This window comes from Arachis hypogaea, chromosome 13 (assembly GCF_003086295.3).
Source record: "Arachis hypogaea cultivar Tifrunner chromosome 13, arahy.Tifrunner.gnm2.J5K5, whole genome shotgun sequence".
NCBI lineage: Eukaryota > Viridiplantae > Streptophyta > Magnoliopsida > Fabales > Fabaceae > Arachis > Arachis hypogaea.
Genome location: NC_092048.1, coordinates 118950905 through 118965947, shown reverse-complemented (window position 1 = coordinate 118965947; position 15043 = coordinate 118950905). Strand labels below are relative to the sequence as shown.

At 32.5% G+C, this 15043-nt stretch overlaps 2 protein-coding genes across 4 annotated transcripts; one reads left to right on the top strand and one right to left on the bottom strand.

The window, feature by feature from the left end:
• The first annotated feature begins 995 nt into the window (after nucleotides 1-995).
• On the top strand, nucleotides 996-4141 carry LOC112732922 (uncharacterized). Its single transcript, XM_072212375.1, has 6 exons — nucleotides 996-1246; nucleotides 1420-1474; nucleotides 1594-1664; nucleotides 2148-2425; nucleotides 2768-2911; nucleotides 3809-4141. Exons 1-4 carry the CDS (start codon nucleotides 1109-1111, stop codon nucleotides 2172-2174), a joined length of 291 nt encoding a protein of 96 aa, XP_072068476.1. The 5' UTR covers nucleotides 996-1108; the 3' UTR covers nucleotides 2175-2425; nucleotides 2768-2911; nucleotides 3809-4141.
• Nucleotides 4142-6494: 2353 nt separating this feature from the next.
• LOC112735296 (APO protein 2, chloroplastic) lies at nucleotides 6495-12164 on the bottom strand. 3 transcript variants are annotated; one of them, XM_072212373.1, is made up of 4 exons: nucleotides 11690-12164; nucleotides 9258-9438; nucleotides 8387-8736; nucleotides 6495-7446 (listed from the first exon to the last, which is right to left on the bottom strand). In XM_072212373.1, exons 2-4 carry the CDS (start codon nucleotides 9375-9377, stop codon nucleotides 6615-6617), a joined length of 1302 nt encoding a protein of 433 aa, XP_072068474.1. In that variant the 5' UTR covers nucleotides 9378-9438; nucleotides 11690-12164; the 3' UTR covers nucleotides 6495-6614. The 3 variants fall into 3 exon arrangements, with proteins under 3 accessions (XP_072068474.1, XP_072068473.1, XP_072068475.1); XM_072212372.1 differs by having other exon boundaries at nucleotides 9258-9524; nucleotides 11690-12153; XM_072212374.1 differs by having other exon boundaries at nucleotides 9258-9712; nucleotides 11690-12143.
• Between the last annotated feature and the right edge of the window lie 2879 nt (nucleotides 12165-15043).

Here is a 15043-nt window from a genome sequence, read left to right as displayed (position 1 = left end):
AAATTTTAGTGATTGTAGCTGAATTAGAAAAATAAGATACGGATCCACTTAAGCTATTATTTAATTAATCACTATTATGTCAACTTAAAAATAATTGTGTGCAAAGGTTGAATATTGTTAATTTCACATTACAAAGTTTGAACTTGTGTTTTTAATTTACTGATTATTGATTTTGAATGTATTGTGATTATTGTTTAGTGATGTGTTGCTGAGTTGTTGTGTTTGTTTTTACCATTTTGTGATTTTATTTTTACTTAGATTGTAACTATCTTGGTGATTTATTGATTTCAGTTATAGATAATAGTATGAACCAAGAAATATTTGCTGATAATAATACATCTGTGGATAATAATTTGGCTGTTAATTTTTTCATTTCGAACGATACGACTAATCTTAATACAGGGGAAGATGAATAACTGGTAGTGGTTATAACGGAAGCAATTAAAAATGTATAGTTTGTTTATTCAAGCTTTAGTTTTTAGGGTTAACTCATGGTCTAGTTATGATTAAATTAAAAATGTATGATTTTTTTAGTCAGGAGAATATAATTTCAAGTTTCTAGCACAAAATAAAAAATAGACAAAAAATAAAATTGAAGCCTTTTTCTTAATTGTTGTGTTTTTATTTCTTGTTGTTTGTTCTGAATTTTGGTCACAATTTGATCTAGTTGGAAGCAGAGAAACAACTTTCAACCCAACGAGACTATTATTACTTTCGATTGTAAATGAAGAAGGAGAAGCATCCAGAGAAACTTTCTAACAGCATTTAGTTATTTGTCATCAAACTTGAAAACTTTGGACAATGATTCTTTAGAATGTTTTATTTATAATTATATTTTAGAGTGTATACTGGATAATTATAATTTATTTATTATTTTATTATAAAATAATTTTTTTGGTTGGATCACAATTGAACCGATTGGATCAGTAAATTAGTAAACCAGTGACTAGAGCGGTTTAATAATCGGTCTGGTTTTCAAAACCTTAAATTGGTGTGCACGACTGCGCGTCTCCTTGTGAGTCACAAAATTTCTACTTCCCCTGAGACTGAGACAGACAGAAAATGGCGAGGGGAAGCGAAAGTGTGGGTGAGGGCGGTACCGAAAGAGATGAGCGAAGCACTGAGGCGCACGGTAGCCAGCCTGGAGAATCTGGAAGCAGAGCTGCCGAATATTCTGTCTCTCTCAAACCCTTTCATCCTCTCTAAGGGGACTAATCCAGATTATCATCCCCTCAAATCTGAACTTGTAAGTTCCATTTCTCGCTTAACGTTTCCTTGTAGATAGCAAATGTGAGTCGAATTATTCCCTTTATGTGACTATTTTAACCAATCGAAAACTACAGAAATCAAAATCACTCGCAAGGCCAAAGTATGTTAGTTAATTGTTAATGTTGTTGCTTTTGTCTCCAACTCTCACAGGACAGGTTAAAAGTTTACCAACGCAAACTGGAACCTTTTGGGGATGTAGGTCAAGGTACTGCACAATTTTAATTCTTTCTTGAGTTCAAGTTTACATTAGCATGGTTGTGCTATGTGTTTCAGTTATTTGATCTTAGAATTAATATTAGTTGATTTGGGTTTTTGTTTGCGAAGCTCTACCACTGCCTTCTTCTTCTTGGATGATCAGGCTTCTGTTGACCACTCTTTACGTGACCTCACTTCAGGTAAGTTATTATAAGTTATCAAACTCTGAACTTCAATGCATGAAAGTGTAAGCCTAGAGGCACATTTGTGCGGTGCATTTTTTATGTACTTGGGACTCATCACCTCATCATCATAGGATGATACAGTGTGTGGCCAGTTAAAATGGGGATCACAGTCCATCTTATGATCCGATGTGTTGAGGTAATGAATCTGAAGTGAGTAGTGGGAGCCACATTTTATGTATGATGATACCATGATGAGTTTCAAGTGAATATACAAAAATGAGTTATTTTATCGCTACTTTTTTTAGAAAATTAATCCCACTGGGATTAATTATTTAATTTGAGGCAAATTGAATACAAAGTAAAATATTGAATACTTCAAAGTGAATTTGCTTAAGTTGGGGTTTGATGACACAAGCTTACAATTACTAGAACTGAATGGAATATTACTCAAATGGTTGGATGTATTTCATTTTGAATAGAGATGGTTATTTTATGCAGTACAAAGAAAAGAAATGGCTAACATGAGCATTGGGGAGGTACCAATGATGAGCAACTATCAGGAGCAGGCTGGTCAGAAGAGAAAGCATCCATCTTCTGAAGAACACCCTGTTCAAGTTTGTTCTGAGGTGCACGTGAAGAAAGAACCACTTGAGGTTTTTGGTCATAACAATGGAAAAACTGAGGAACCAATAGTAATTGACATTTCAGATGATGACGAGTGATGATCATTTTGAGCTGCTTGTGCAGTTGTGCTGCCCTTATTTTTCAGAATCTGGGTAAGAGTTTCATTTGGTGTTGTAAGTTACTTTACGAATTTGATGATGTCTTTCAAACTGTATTTTGGTACAATAACTGCATGGTGATCCTGTAGGGTATTAAGAATTTATTCTGGTCTGAAAACATCTTTTATTACTATCATTATTTAGTAGTTCATGTCCAAGATTTGTCCAAGATTACTTTACTGAAGAGTTAATCAAAACTTAATTTGTTCATATACTGAATCTGATAAACCATAACTGTGACAAACAAAATATTTGAATTTATAACTGAAAAAAGTTAAGGATTTATAACTGCTTTCTTTGATTCTAAATCAATCCAGTTGACTTACTCATTTCCAGAACTAATATTCATCTTATGCTCAAATTGAAGAATCTCAACTCAGAACTGAAGTATGCGGATTCTGGAGAAGTTTCTAGTTATATCCAATCAAGAATTGCTCTAGCCTGCAATAGACAACTCTAGCCTTGCTAACTTCGTAACTTGTATAAATGTTTAAGCTTTGTTGATTTGGTGTGATTGGTAAAATTACATTAACCTCCTCTGAGCCTCTGATGTTAAGGGACATTACACATACGTCTTTATTTCTAAAAGTCTTTACAGAACTCTTCTAAGATTTAAGTTATATCTGACATCTGGTAACTATATTTTTCTAAAATGGACACTGACCTCTCACTGGATCTGGGGTTGTCATTGTCAACATATAATTCATGGGGTGCTATGTGTAATTTCACCTAAAATTCAAGGGAGGTTGGTGTACTTTATCATATTTATAACTTGTTATCTTTGAAAGCTTAGCGTATGCTTGGTGTTAAGGTTTGATTATACAATGTATAATTATTCATTTATTTGTCATGTTAAATTATTATATTCTCAAAAGATTTCACTTAGGGTGGTTTGGTAAACCTTCTATTTTTCAAAAGTAATGGCTTTTGTAGCAGTTATATTTGCTAAATCGAATAAAAGAGCCTTTAAATAAGTATAAACTACAACAATTGTGTTTTGGTAAAATTTGTTTTGTAAAATTTAAAATGACTTTAATAGACGTAAATATAAATATAATAACAAAAGAATAAATCTAAACACTTGTTAATATATAAGGTTATTAAAAAAAAACAGTTAGTTTTGAAAAGTATCTTTATAAGAAGTTTTCAAAAGCTAAAAGCACACATACATTATATTTTTTATTTATCAACACAAAGTGAAGTGTTTATATTTTTAAAAATTTCCGACACTTCAACACTTCTCTACTAAACTTTATCTAACCCACCCGTAGTTTTGTGACTGGCTTACTGTAATTGAAGATTTATGAGAAAATTAAATTCTTATTTCATCTTTGAATTTTCCCATATGCTTTTTTACACTTTGATTTCGTTTTGCAGTTGTTAATCGAAAACCATTAGTTTCGAAAGAGAGGTTGGATTCGAGCTTTAGTTAGCATGAGAGGCCCACATGGAGGAGGATTATGACAGGGAATATAGAGCAAGAGTCAGACTGTCACGGTTAATCAATAAGCTGTTCGATGTGCTTAATTGAAGAATCCAAGTTTCGAAAGTTACTTCTGGCCGTTACCCATGTTAAGCAGAAAGAGCGAAAACGGTTGGTTACTTGTAAATTAATGGACGTGGATGTTACATTTTAACACGATTGGTTGAAGATTTTTATAAATAAGAGACAGATCGAAGGAACAAAGGTTAAAACTTTATCTCAGAAAATACTCAAGTACATTCATATCTCAGCAACTTTTTGAATCTGCATTCGAGTTTTTTTGTAGAGTTTCTTCCACTGTTTTTACCTTTTTATTTACATTTTCTGCAAACTTTACTTTTTTTTTTTGTAAATTTATCTTTCAAACAACATTTAATTTCCTTGTCTAGTTTTACATTTATTTTTATTTTCCATTTCAAAAGTCCTTTGATCTAATCGATGGCAATTTATTGTTTTATTTAAAATTCCATGCAATTCATTTCAAATTCAATCAATTTATTTTCAAAGTCTTTTTCATTTATTTTCCAAATTTCCTTAAGTTTCTGTTCAATCGAAAGGTTTTTGATGCACGGTAAGAAAACTGGTATTTGCAAAGAGGAGTAGATTTCGCTCTCAAACCATTAGATATCGAACCACCCTCGATTTGCTAAAAATCGGCAAAACAGCAGTATAACTGAATAAAAAATGGAGCTGCCTTGAAGAGAGAGAATTTTGTGTCAAATATTTTTAACGTATCGGTACGTATAAATTTATTATCGTACAACAAACAAACACCTTAAATTTATATATATGCCGTTTATGTTTAAATTATATATATTTATTCAACTATTTGTACGGTAGTAAAGAGTAAATTTAGTTGATTTTTTTCATGTTCAAAAGAGTTGTATTTATGATGGATGTGTAACAAGTTGGATTGATTTTATGGTGATTAGTTTTACAAAGCTCATGTGTTTTTTGAAATAGATTTTGAATAATATTTTGTATTTTTTATTTTGACAAACAAATACTTTTGTTGTATGAATTTATTTTTGAATTAAAATATTTGTGAATGGTTATTTTGTGTCGACAGCTTCTATGGTGTAGAAAGAAAAACTCCTTATATGTACATGTGTTGTACAGTAGTTATGAATGATAATGAATATGGTGTAGAAAGAAAAACTCCTGAGCTTCCTATGTTTTTTCTTATGAGTGTTAGAGATGAAAATATGAATTTAACATGTTTTATTTGTAATCTTCTTTTATATATATAGATATCCCTGAATCAATTAAACCTAAATAAAAATTCAAATTTACTACAACTATTACAAATAATGAAACCAGAGACAAAAGTATATGATCCATATAATACTAATAAATATGGTAGTGATGAGACAAAAAAAAACCCTCCATTAAAAACCTTTACTAATGCAACTCACACAAACTAATTAAGTGATCCCAACAGAGTCTCCAATACAATGACTCAAGGCACTTCTAAAATAAGTAATATAAAACATTTTTCTTATTTTCTATTGAATATTTATTTCTTTAATTCCAGTAGAATGCCAATTGTTAATGACCTCTTTTAGTTACAAGTTACAACATAACATCACTAACATTTTCCGCTACTGCCACAAATTATAAATTGGTGTTATGAAGAATTGAATTCTTGAGAAAAATTTTGCCACAAAAAAAAGAAAGAGACTAATCTTGAATAGTCCAGATATGATATTAAAACTATTTTATGTCTTGATTATGATCTTGGTTTTGTGGTGGTGGTGCAGTCCAATATTCTTTAATTGCTACAAAAAAATTTTGTCTGCTGTAAGGTCCATCTTCATGGTCAGTGATTCCCATTGCATTGCATCTGCAAAGCTCTTCACCTTGGTCAACACATCAACATCATCACGCAATATGACACCACCTTGTGGCCTCAAAATCCTATCCATCTCTAACAGAATCTGCTCCATGTTGCATCTGTATGCATGTGACAACATTAGTTTTATGAATTAGAATTTACAAGGTTTTGTAAAAGACAACACTCACATACAGAATAAATATATACATATTTGGTAATAGAATTATATTGTATTTAAAAAAAGTGAAGAAATCCACATATCTGATAATTTATTTTTACTCTACACAGTTTCATTCTGTATGAGAGTAAGCACGGTAATAAATTGTAAACCTTGTTTTATTATAGGTACTGTTCAAATTTGTCTATTTGTAAAATTTTTAGTTGTTTTTTAAATTTAAATATTTCTAACTAAATTTCTGTACTAAATGTAAATGATAATCACAAATTTTTTTTAAAGAAATTTACTACAGTATATATAGGGGGCTTGATAAAAAAATTTAAACTAGACAACCTGACTGGAAAACATTTATAAAAGTATAAAGGATTAAAAATGTTTTAATATAATAATTTAATTGAAAACCTTAAATTATTAAATTATATAAAACTAACTATAAATAACACCATCAGAAACATAAAATTATTTTGTAAAAATAACAAAATATGAGAAAAAACATGTTCAGAAAAAAATCAATTAAAAAAAATGAAGAAAAGCAAAAAAAAAAGTGATATTTTTCTAGACCAATGAGTAATTGGAACAAGTTGGTTAAAGTTGGTTAAACTTGGTTGATAAAAACATATGTACATATGGCATAATTTATGCAGTGTACACGATAACACCAGTTGTTTGTTTACAAGTATATTTCATCTCAAACTACCATCTCAGCTTCTTTCATAGTTGATGGGATCCCAACATCGAGTCGCATGGTTGATTTATATTGTTCCGGTAAATCAGCACCGGCCTGGATGCATAGTTCCACAACAGCGGGAGCTTGCCCATAAAAATCTTTTAGCTCTCGTTCCAAGGGTGGCCCATTTACATCAGGAACATGCCAAACAAATCTTGGTGGGATCAAGTCATCAAGAATTGCAGACTGCCAACCATGCTGCCCATTGCGTTGTTGGTGTTTGTGTGCTCCACAATTTTGAGCCTTGTGCCCCTGGGGACCAACATGGATTTCCGGGCAATATCCACAGACCCTCACAGGATACATCCTCATTAATCTCTTAGCACCTTTCCTCATTCGTTCCCATGCCTGGAGAGTTTCCTCGGCAAGGGCAACGATTTCTTCGTTGCTCGATGGAGCTACTATCTCTGAATCAGCTATTTCAGCTAGTAGTGGTCTTAATGGTTCTGCTGGGGTTTCATTTGGCAGTTCACTTTCATCAGCATCAATATATTCCTTTCTCCCAATCCGAATTATGGGCTTTCTTCTTCTTTTGGTAGGAAATTCTGGAATTTCAACACCAGCTTGAATACAAAGCTCAACCACTGCTGGTATTCGAGGGATAGAGAATCTCTCATCATGAGGAATCCTCTTTCCTAGTCGATCTTCGAGGTGATAGGCTTCAATTGGTATTATCATGTCTTCAACATGTGCCTTCATCCATTCATGGAGTCCCTTGCGAAGATTGGCTTGTGCACCTTTACACGATTTAAATGGATGTCCAACAGGTCCTACATGGATTTCGCTGCACCACCTGCATCAGTATACAAATTTTCAGATACCTACCACTATAGGACAATCAATCATTTTTTCATTACTTTTGCTGTGGCAGACATTAAATCACATTTATTTGTATAAATAATGGACAATAATGCACCAAGTTTTAACAAAGAAAATAAACTTTACAAGAAGATCTGACATTTTTCTCATGTAAATCAGAACGAGTTAGCAACAAGACTAGTTTGTCAGCACAAATACCATATTGCAAGGTTAGTTAGTATTTAGTAACTAGAATTTGTCCTTACTATATCTTATGTGCTCACTTGAAAATGTACATGAATATATTATTTGTGCTCAATGTATAACACAATTTAAATTTCAACTGAAAATCTTACAATGCTACCATAAGTTAACCTACCTACATCAGTGAATTACCTATCCTTGGCTCTGGCAGCATGCTTACCATGAAAGACTTTAAGCAGCAAACAAGTGGAAAAACTGGCATTGTTTATATGGGTATCTTTGATTGAGGGGTAAAGTGAGGTAAATTTTACATGAAGTCTATAATATCGCCTTCATTTAAGTTATAATAGTTAGAACAAACTGTGGGTTGCAAATGTCTAGCATTCAAATTTCCTCTGTTGAAAATGGAAGATATAAACTATTCGCTTTTCAAAAAAATAGTATGTGGCATTTCCAATATGAAATTAGATTCAAATTTTAATAAAGATAAAACAATTAAAAAAGCTAAAATGTGGTGAAGAGGAAAAGCTTTGTGACCTATGAAACACTTCAAAGAAATTGTAAAAGAAACCACTAAGCAAACAAAAATGTCACATGACCCCAAACAACAGCACCAGTTTGTATTACTATTGTCGCATTTATCAATAACGAAGAAAACATATCAAATTGATGTTATGATCATAGAAACTCCGCATTAGCCGAATGTATGATAAGGTACCAAGGATAACTACCCGCAAGCATGCACCGGCACTACTTTGAGCAACTTCTTCAGATTGTTAATTAAAGTGATCCTTGCATTATACACATTGTAAGCAGTTGGTATAAGGCTCTTCACAAGCAACCCATTCTTTGGGGCCGAGAGTGGTTTCCCTGGCTGACCTTTCATCATCTTTAACCTTTCTCTAGCTGCTCGTCGCAGCTCAACAATGGGCGTCGGAAAAGGTTTCTTTTCTTTTCTTGCATATTGCCGGGGAAAATCAGCATTTTGTGGCACTTCATCCCTGACTTTCAATTTACATCGAAAACATTTCTTCGTTTGAATTCTAGTCTCCACGGGAAGTCTAATCTTACCGCTACCATACTGATAAACAAAAACAGGAACAAAAATGCATTTCTGTAACATAATTGGCAGTAACCATTGCATTTGTCACAGTAGGCAACCCAAATAAAAGCTAAGAACAATGTTCAATGAAGTAAATTACTTTAGCCAAAATGGGATATTGCCAGTTTGAAGACAAACCAGTTTAACATTAGATTATAGAAAACTATGCAAAGGAAACAAAAGGAAATTATCCACTTTTTGTTTAGAATCTCAACCAAGAAACGTAAATAAGGCTGACAATTTTATTATTTTCAGTACAACAACCCACAATTCAGCAGAAATGCTATTTGTATACCAAAATCAGACAACAATGTATAAATGCATGTGTTGTTTAATTTATTTTCAATGTATATTTGTATTTTGTATTTCATACCAGTGAACTTATTTCTGTGTATACCTATTGTAATTCAGTTCAAATAATAACCAATAATAATCGACAACACAAACACTTGAATCAATAACTCGGAGGTAATACAAAGAAAAATGACTCCAAGTCAAACCTGGTAATAATCAAGGGAACTAAGATGCAATAATAGGTTGGGCTTCAACATAAAAACATCTGTCGGAGTGGGGAAAGCAATTCCAGTAGGAAGGGACAGAGTCCCAATAGTCATATTCATCCTGGATTTGCTGCTTGCGAGAGCAGGGTACAGTCACCAATGACGAAGAAGACTGCAGTCTCTGCAAAAGGATGAGGCAGAAGGCAGGGACGAGAGATAAGTTGAGATTACCCAAGATGCATGATGGAGGCGGAGCAGCAGCACAAGCTCACAGCCAAAGGAAACATTGTAGCACAAGTCAGAAAGTAGGGTGTACGCACAATTCTAATCGGGTCAGATAAGATATCTGAATTTTTAAGGATTGGACCCGATCCAATCCGTAAGGAATATTGGATATATCCACAAAACAGAAACTTTATTTGAATGCATATCTCTGTATGGAAGATTCAATAAAACTACAGGACCAAAGAACAAGTGAATAAGTATAAATCATGATATCTAATTCTTTTAGACATATAAACAATAACAGCAGCATCACATAACAACTGAACAAGTAAAATCCTACACTATTTTGTATTTTATACCTCTAGTTTTATCAAGGTTCTGAAAACCGAACCGGTCATCGAACCGCTCTAATTACTGGTTTACTGGTTTATAGGTTTAACTGGTTCAACCGTGGTTAAACCGAAAAAACCGTTTTATAATAAAATAATAAATAAAATATAATAAATACACTAAAACATAATTATAGTCTAATATAAACTTTAAAATATCATCCAAATTAAAAGTACTACATAAACTAGAATGTTATAATCTCATTACAAACTCAAAAATCAAATAACAAAAACAACCAATCAAACATAAAATGCCAACATCCAAGTTTGTCATCAATCATCAAAATTCGCCATAACTTGCAGCATTTTTGCTTCCTTGATACATCAATTACTTAGACCATAAAAATCAAGTGGTGCAGCATGACATATACTACTACCACCACCAAGGTTCTGAGAACCGGACCGGTCATCGAACCGTTCTAGTTACTGGTTCATTAGTTTATTGGTCCAACCGATCTAACCGTGGTTCAACCGAAAAAACCATTTTAAAATAAAATAATAAATAAATTATAAATAAACATCCTAAAATATAACTCATTAATCATTGAATACAATGCAAAGCTACTTATTCATTGAGATCTCATTATACAAACAACTTTCACGACTTAAGTTCACATTTTCAGCAAGCAATTGTAACCAATGTTATTTTTTCTTTTACGATGATATGTACAAAACTACAAATCACGTATAGTACAAAACTACAAACTAACTGGAAATAGATATGAGCTTAGATGCATGATTATGTAGTGTAGTGAGGTGAATTTTTGTCTCTATTGTTAACATGAGATTATACAATGCTCCCCCTGTGAATTTGTCTCCAAGAAACATAATATTCATGAATTCACAAAATGTTTACTCTAGGGAACCAGAGAGCATACATACTGGACTAGGCAAGTAATGCTTAACTACATTGAATAAATTTGCATGGCCTTGACATGACTTTGACTAATAACACAGATACAAATATGCATTGAAATAACCCCAATCATAAACACCATTACCAAATTAAATAAAAAATCAACCAAAAATCACCTTGCAAATCAAAAACTCAATCTCTTGAACTCAATAATTACATCCGATATCCAACTAAATAATTGCATCACAGTTATCATAAACTGATTTAAAAGCCTAGAAGCAGAGTGAAATTAAAAACATGAAGCATATAATAAATCAAAAGATCACCAATAGCAAGTTTTTTAATAAGAACAGAAGTTAAGAACAATGAAAAATGAAAAAAGATTCAACAGTTTTCAACCCAATTTTAATAAAGCTCATCACAATGATTAACAACAACAAAAAGTACTGAAGAAACAGTGAATCAGTAACAGGCAGTGCAAATTTAAAATTTAAAAGTTATCAATTTAAAATTTATCATCAAATACAATCAGTGAGCAAAGCCAATCAACCAAGCACTAAGTATTCTGTTCTGATTCTGTGACTAAAGCAACAAATTCAGCCACAAATTCAAGTTACAGCAACAAATTTAACAAATCCAAGTAAAGTCCCAATTTACAGTAACATTTAGATTAGCAACAAGGCAAATTTGATTAGCAATTCAGCAACAATCAGTGAGCAAAGCCAATCAACAAAGCACTAACTAAGTATTCTGTTCTGATTCTGTGACTAGGAAGCAACAAATTCAGCCACAAATTCAAGTTACAGCAACAAATTTAAAAAATCCAAGTAAAGTCCCAATTTACAGTAACATTTAGATTAGCAACAAGGCAAATTTGATTAGCAATTCAGCAACATGCAAAAATACAGGGAGAAGGGAAATCTGAAAAAGAGAGAACAGGGAAGGATGGTGCAGGGACTCACCAACGGTCGACGGCGAGTCGGCGACCACCCCACGGAAGGCGACGAAGCAAGAGACAACCCCACGAGTTGCTTCTGCCGCCGGCAACGAGACAGACGAACCACGAGATGCCAGTGACTGAGACAAGACTCGAGTGAGACTGGGAGGCAGATTCGAGCAGAGACAACCACGGACGACGAGCAGCAACCAACACGCACAGCTCGAGCACTCACTGGCGGAGGGAGGCGCGAGCAGCCGAGCACAGAGGAGAACGGCGAGATGCGAGCACCCAACGTGGAGGATCCGGCGAGAGGCCCGAGAGCACGAAGACAGAAGTTCTTGAATGCGATGGACGGCGGCAGCAGTCTCTCACTCCGACAGACGGCGACAACTATTGGTGGAGGCTAGGGTTTGCTTTCTTTGGTGGAGGAGGGCAATTTGCTCTTTGCTGAAGGAAGGAGTTGGAGAAGGGGGAATGGGGGATAACGCGTGCTTTCTGCCTTTCAAGGAAGGAAACGACGTCGTTTTCAGTAAACCGGCCGGGTTCCGGTCCGGTCCGGTCCGACCCGACGGCAACCGGCCGATTCAACGGTTCTTGAGCGGTTTTTAATTTTGCAGGTTTACATATTAGACCGGGCCGTTTTCTTTGCCGATTTCCGGTTGAACCGGTTCGACCGGTCGGTCCGGTCCGATTTTCAGAACATTGGTTAAAAGTAACTTATAAATAAGTTATTTTGTATTTGGATTTTTAACTCTAAAAGTGCTTATTTTATAGAAATGTGATGAAAAGTAGAAGTATTATGAAAGAAATCATTTTTTTTAACTTTTCTATAAACTCCTAAATAGCTTTTTAGAAAGTTACAATTTGATATTGAAAATTACACCAGACATTAATATTATTACTTTTCATAAGTCAAAAGTTTAAAAAAATTACTTCTAGAGTTCCAAACGGACCCTAAGTAATAATTTAATAAATTCAGATAGATAAAATTTCTATATCCGTCAAAATCAATTTATAACAAGGCTGTGTGTGAAAAATGGGATCCATTTGACCCATGGCTAAAAAGTTAGTCAATGCATTGATGTACACTTCAATTTTTGGTAATCTGAATAAGATCTATCCCAAGCACTTGTGGTTTGTGTAAAAAGTAAAAACTAGATAGGCATTTCCCAAGAAAAGGAATTTATCTTATTTAGAAAAGGACCTATTTATTTTGAAAAAAAAATAATGGAAATATTAAAAAGATTAGTGTCTATTTTTTTAAATATCTTTTATTATATCTAATTCATAAAAAGTATTATTTTAAAGATTTAAATGCAAAATATTTTAGTTAAATTATGAATTATTTACCATCTTAACTAATTCAATTTTTATTATTTTTATACATATTTAAAAAATAAAAAGGTAAATTAATAGTAGTGTCTATTGATGGTAGGATATAAGGTTAATGAAAAATAATAATAATAATAATAATAATAAAGTTTGAAAGTTTGAAATGTTGATTAACATATATGATCACATACCTCACTTCTTGAATTCTCATCACGGAGGAAATCAAAGGCTGTTTTTGGGAGGAACTGGAAGCCAAAAGGAAGTGGCAGCACTTAGAAGTTAGAACAATGCCAGGTGGTCTTCCAGGATCATCAACGCTCTTTCGAGTCATGACTCTGACATCATCGACACCTGTCCCATTCAGTGTTGTCCACGTGTGTGCTGTTGACGCACTCACTCCACCACAAAAGCTTATCACCATTCTCTCTGCCAGCTTCAGCATACTCTTCCTCCCTTCTTGGTTTGTTATCACTAATTATTAACATCATAACATCATGCATGCCATAACTTAATTAGCATTGATACAAAAAAAATTAGAAAATGAGTATTCAATTTTGCATAAAACTAGATTTTTCTTGACAAAACGAGCGTTGACAGAATTAGTTTTATATTTCGTAAAAAAAATTGTCAGTGGTTTAAACAGTCTAAACATCTAAGTAGAAATATCAATTTATCATTTTGATAGATATACATAGTTAAGTAATATAAATAAGAAGTAAAAAAAAAAAATCCAGCAAAATAGATATGTAAGGAAATCAGTGTTTTTTTTTATGAATACCTCCAACATCTACGGTGGGAACGTTTGTTGCCATGGCACTAGCAAGCCTCTCACATTGTCTATTCAAAGTTGCAACCCAACGTTTTGCACCAAATGCATGTCCAGAGTTTACAAGCTGCTTTAAAGGTTAGGAACACCTCTATCATCCACTTCCACATGCTCAACCCATGTCACCTAATGTCAAATATTTAGATTAGATTGTTTACATTGTATTCTTTTTAAGTGAGACTCTTTTCTGCTTGTATTGATTAATCAATCTATGTATACATTTTTTATAATAAATACTATTTTGACATTATATATTCTTAACAACAAAATATGCATTATTTTTGTTTTGTTAAATAAAAAATAATTTAAATATATAATTAATTATGAACAGCTGAATTTTTATACAAATGTTAAAAATATTTGGTGTACGAATAGTATTATTTATTTATTTATTTTTGAATTACCTTGGAATAACGATTGGGCATTTCATGGATTAAGCAACCAGAAGGCCTTCTTCTAGATCTTGGAGTAAGACCAGGGCGTAAATGCAGAAAAACATGAAAAAATATTACTATAAAGTAGGGACTTTACCTAACATTGCATGATATAACCATGATAAAGCGATTTAAATATAACATGATTTAACTTGAAACCTAACCCATCATTTTATACAGAGGGAGTAAGAGGAGATGAGAGGAGAGAGATTGAAACTAGGGGTTAAGATTAAGATATTAAAAAAATTGGATGTATTACTATTTACTATTTTACTTAGAGAAATAATTTTAAATAAACAGAAAATAAACATGAAAGATTTAAATCTCTATCTTCAAATTATATTCTTTACTTATTTTTTAATTATTGAATTATACTATTTATATAATTTTATTATTTCAGTTTCATAAATTATATTAATATTAGCAAAAATAAAAGATGTTAAACAAGCATATTGTTATTTTCTTATGGATATTTAGATTCTAGTCTCCAATTTGCCATACTTATTTTCATGTTTAATAAACTCATTTTTCTAGAATTGCATAATTTCTAATTCCATAGTTTTTATCAGCAAATTCTATATTGTTGTATAAAGAATATTTAGATTCTAGTCTCTAATTTGCCATACTTATTTTCATGTTTAATAAACTCATTTTTTTAGAATTGCATAATTTCTAATTCCATAGTTTTTATTAGCAAATTCTATATTGTTGTATAAAGAAACATATATTAATCATAATATGCTCTCTAAAGGCCTTTTTAATTCTTCTATTTTTATTTATTGAT

Excerpts from the sequence above, each read along its gene's own strand:
- LOC112732922 (XM_072212375.1), top strand. The coding sequence starts at position 1,109 with ATGAGCGAAGCACTGAGGCGCACGGTAGCCAGCCTGGAGAATCTGGAA. Across the intron at positions 1,247-1,419 it reads ATCCCCTCAAATCTGAACTT|GACAGGTTAAAAGTTTACCA; the intron begins GTAAGTTCCATT and ends CAACTCTCACAG. Across the intron at positions 1,475-1,593 it reads TTTTGGGGATGTAGGTCAAG|CTCTACCACTGCCTTCTTCT; the intron begins GTACTGCACAAT and ends TTGTTTGCGAAG.
- LOC112735296 (XM_072212373.1), bottom strand. The coding sequence starts at position 9,377 with ATGAATATGACTATTGGGACTCTGTCCCTTCCTACTGGAATTGCTTTC. Across the intron at positions 8,737-9,257 it reads GTTCCCTTGATTATTACCAG|TATGGTAGCGGTAAGATTAG; the intron begins GTTTGACTTGGA and ends TTTGTTTATCAG. Across the intron at positions 7,447-8,386 it reads GTGCCGGTGCATGCTTGCGG|GTGGTGCAGCGAAATCCATG; the intron begins GTAGTTATCCTT and ends ATACTGATGCAG.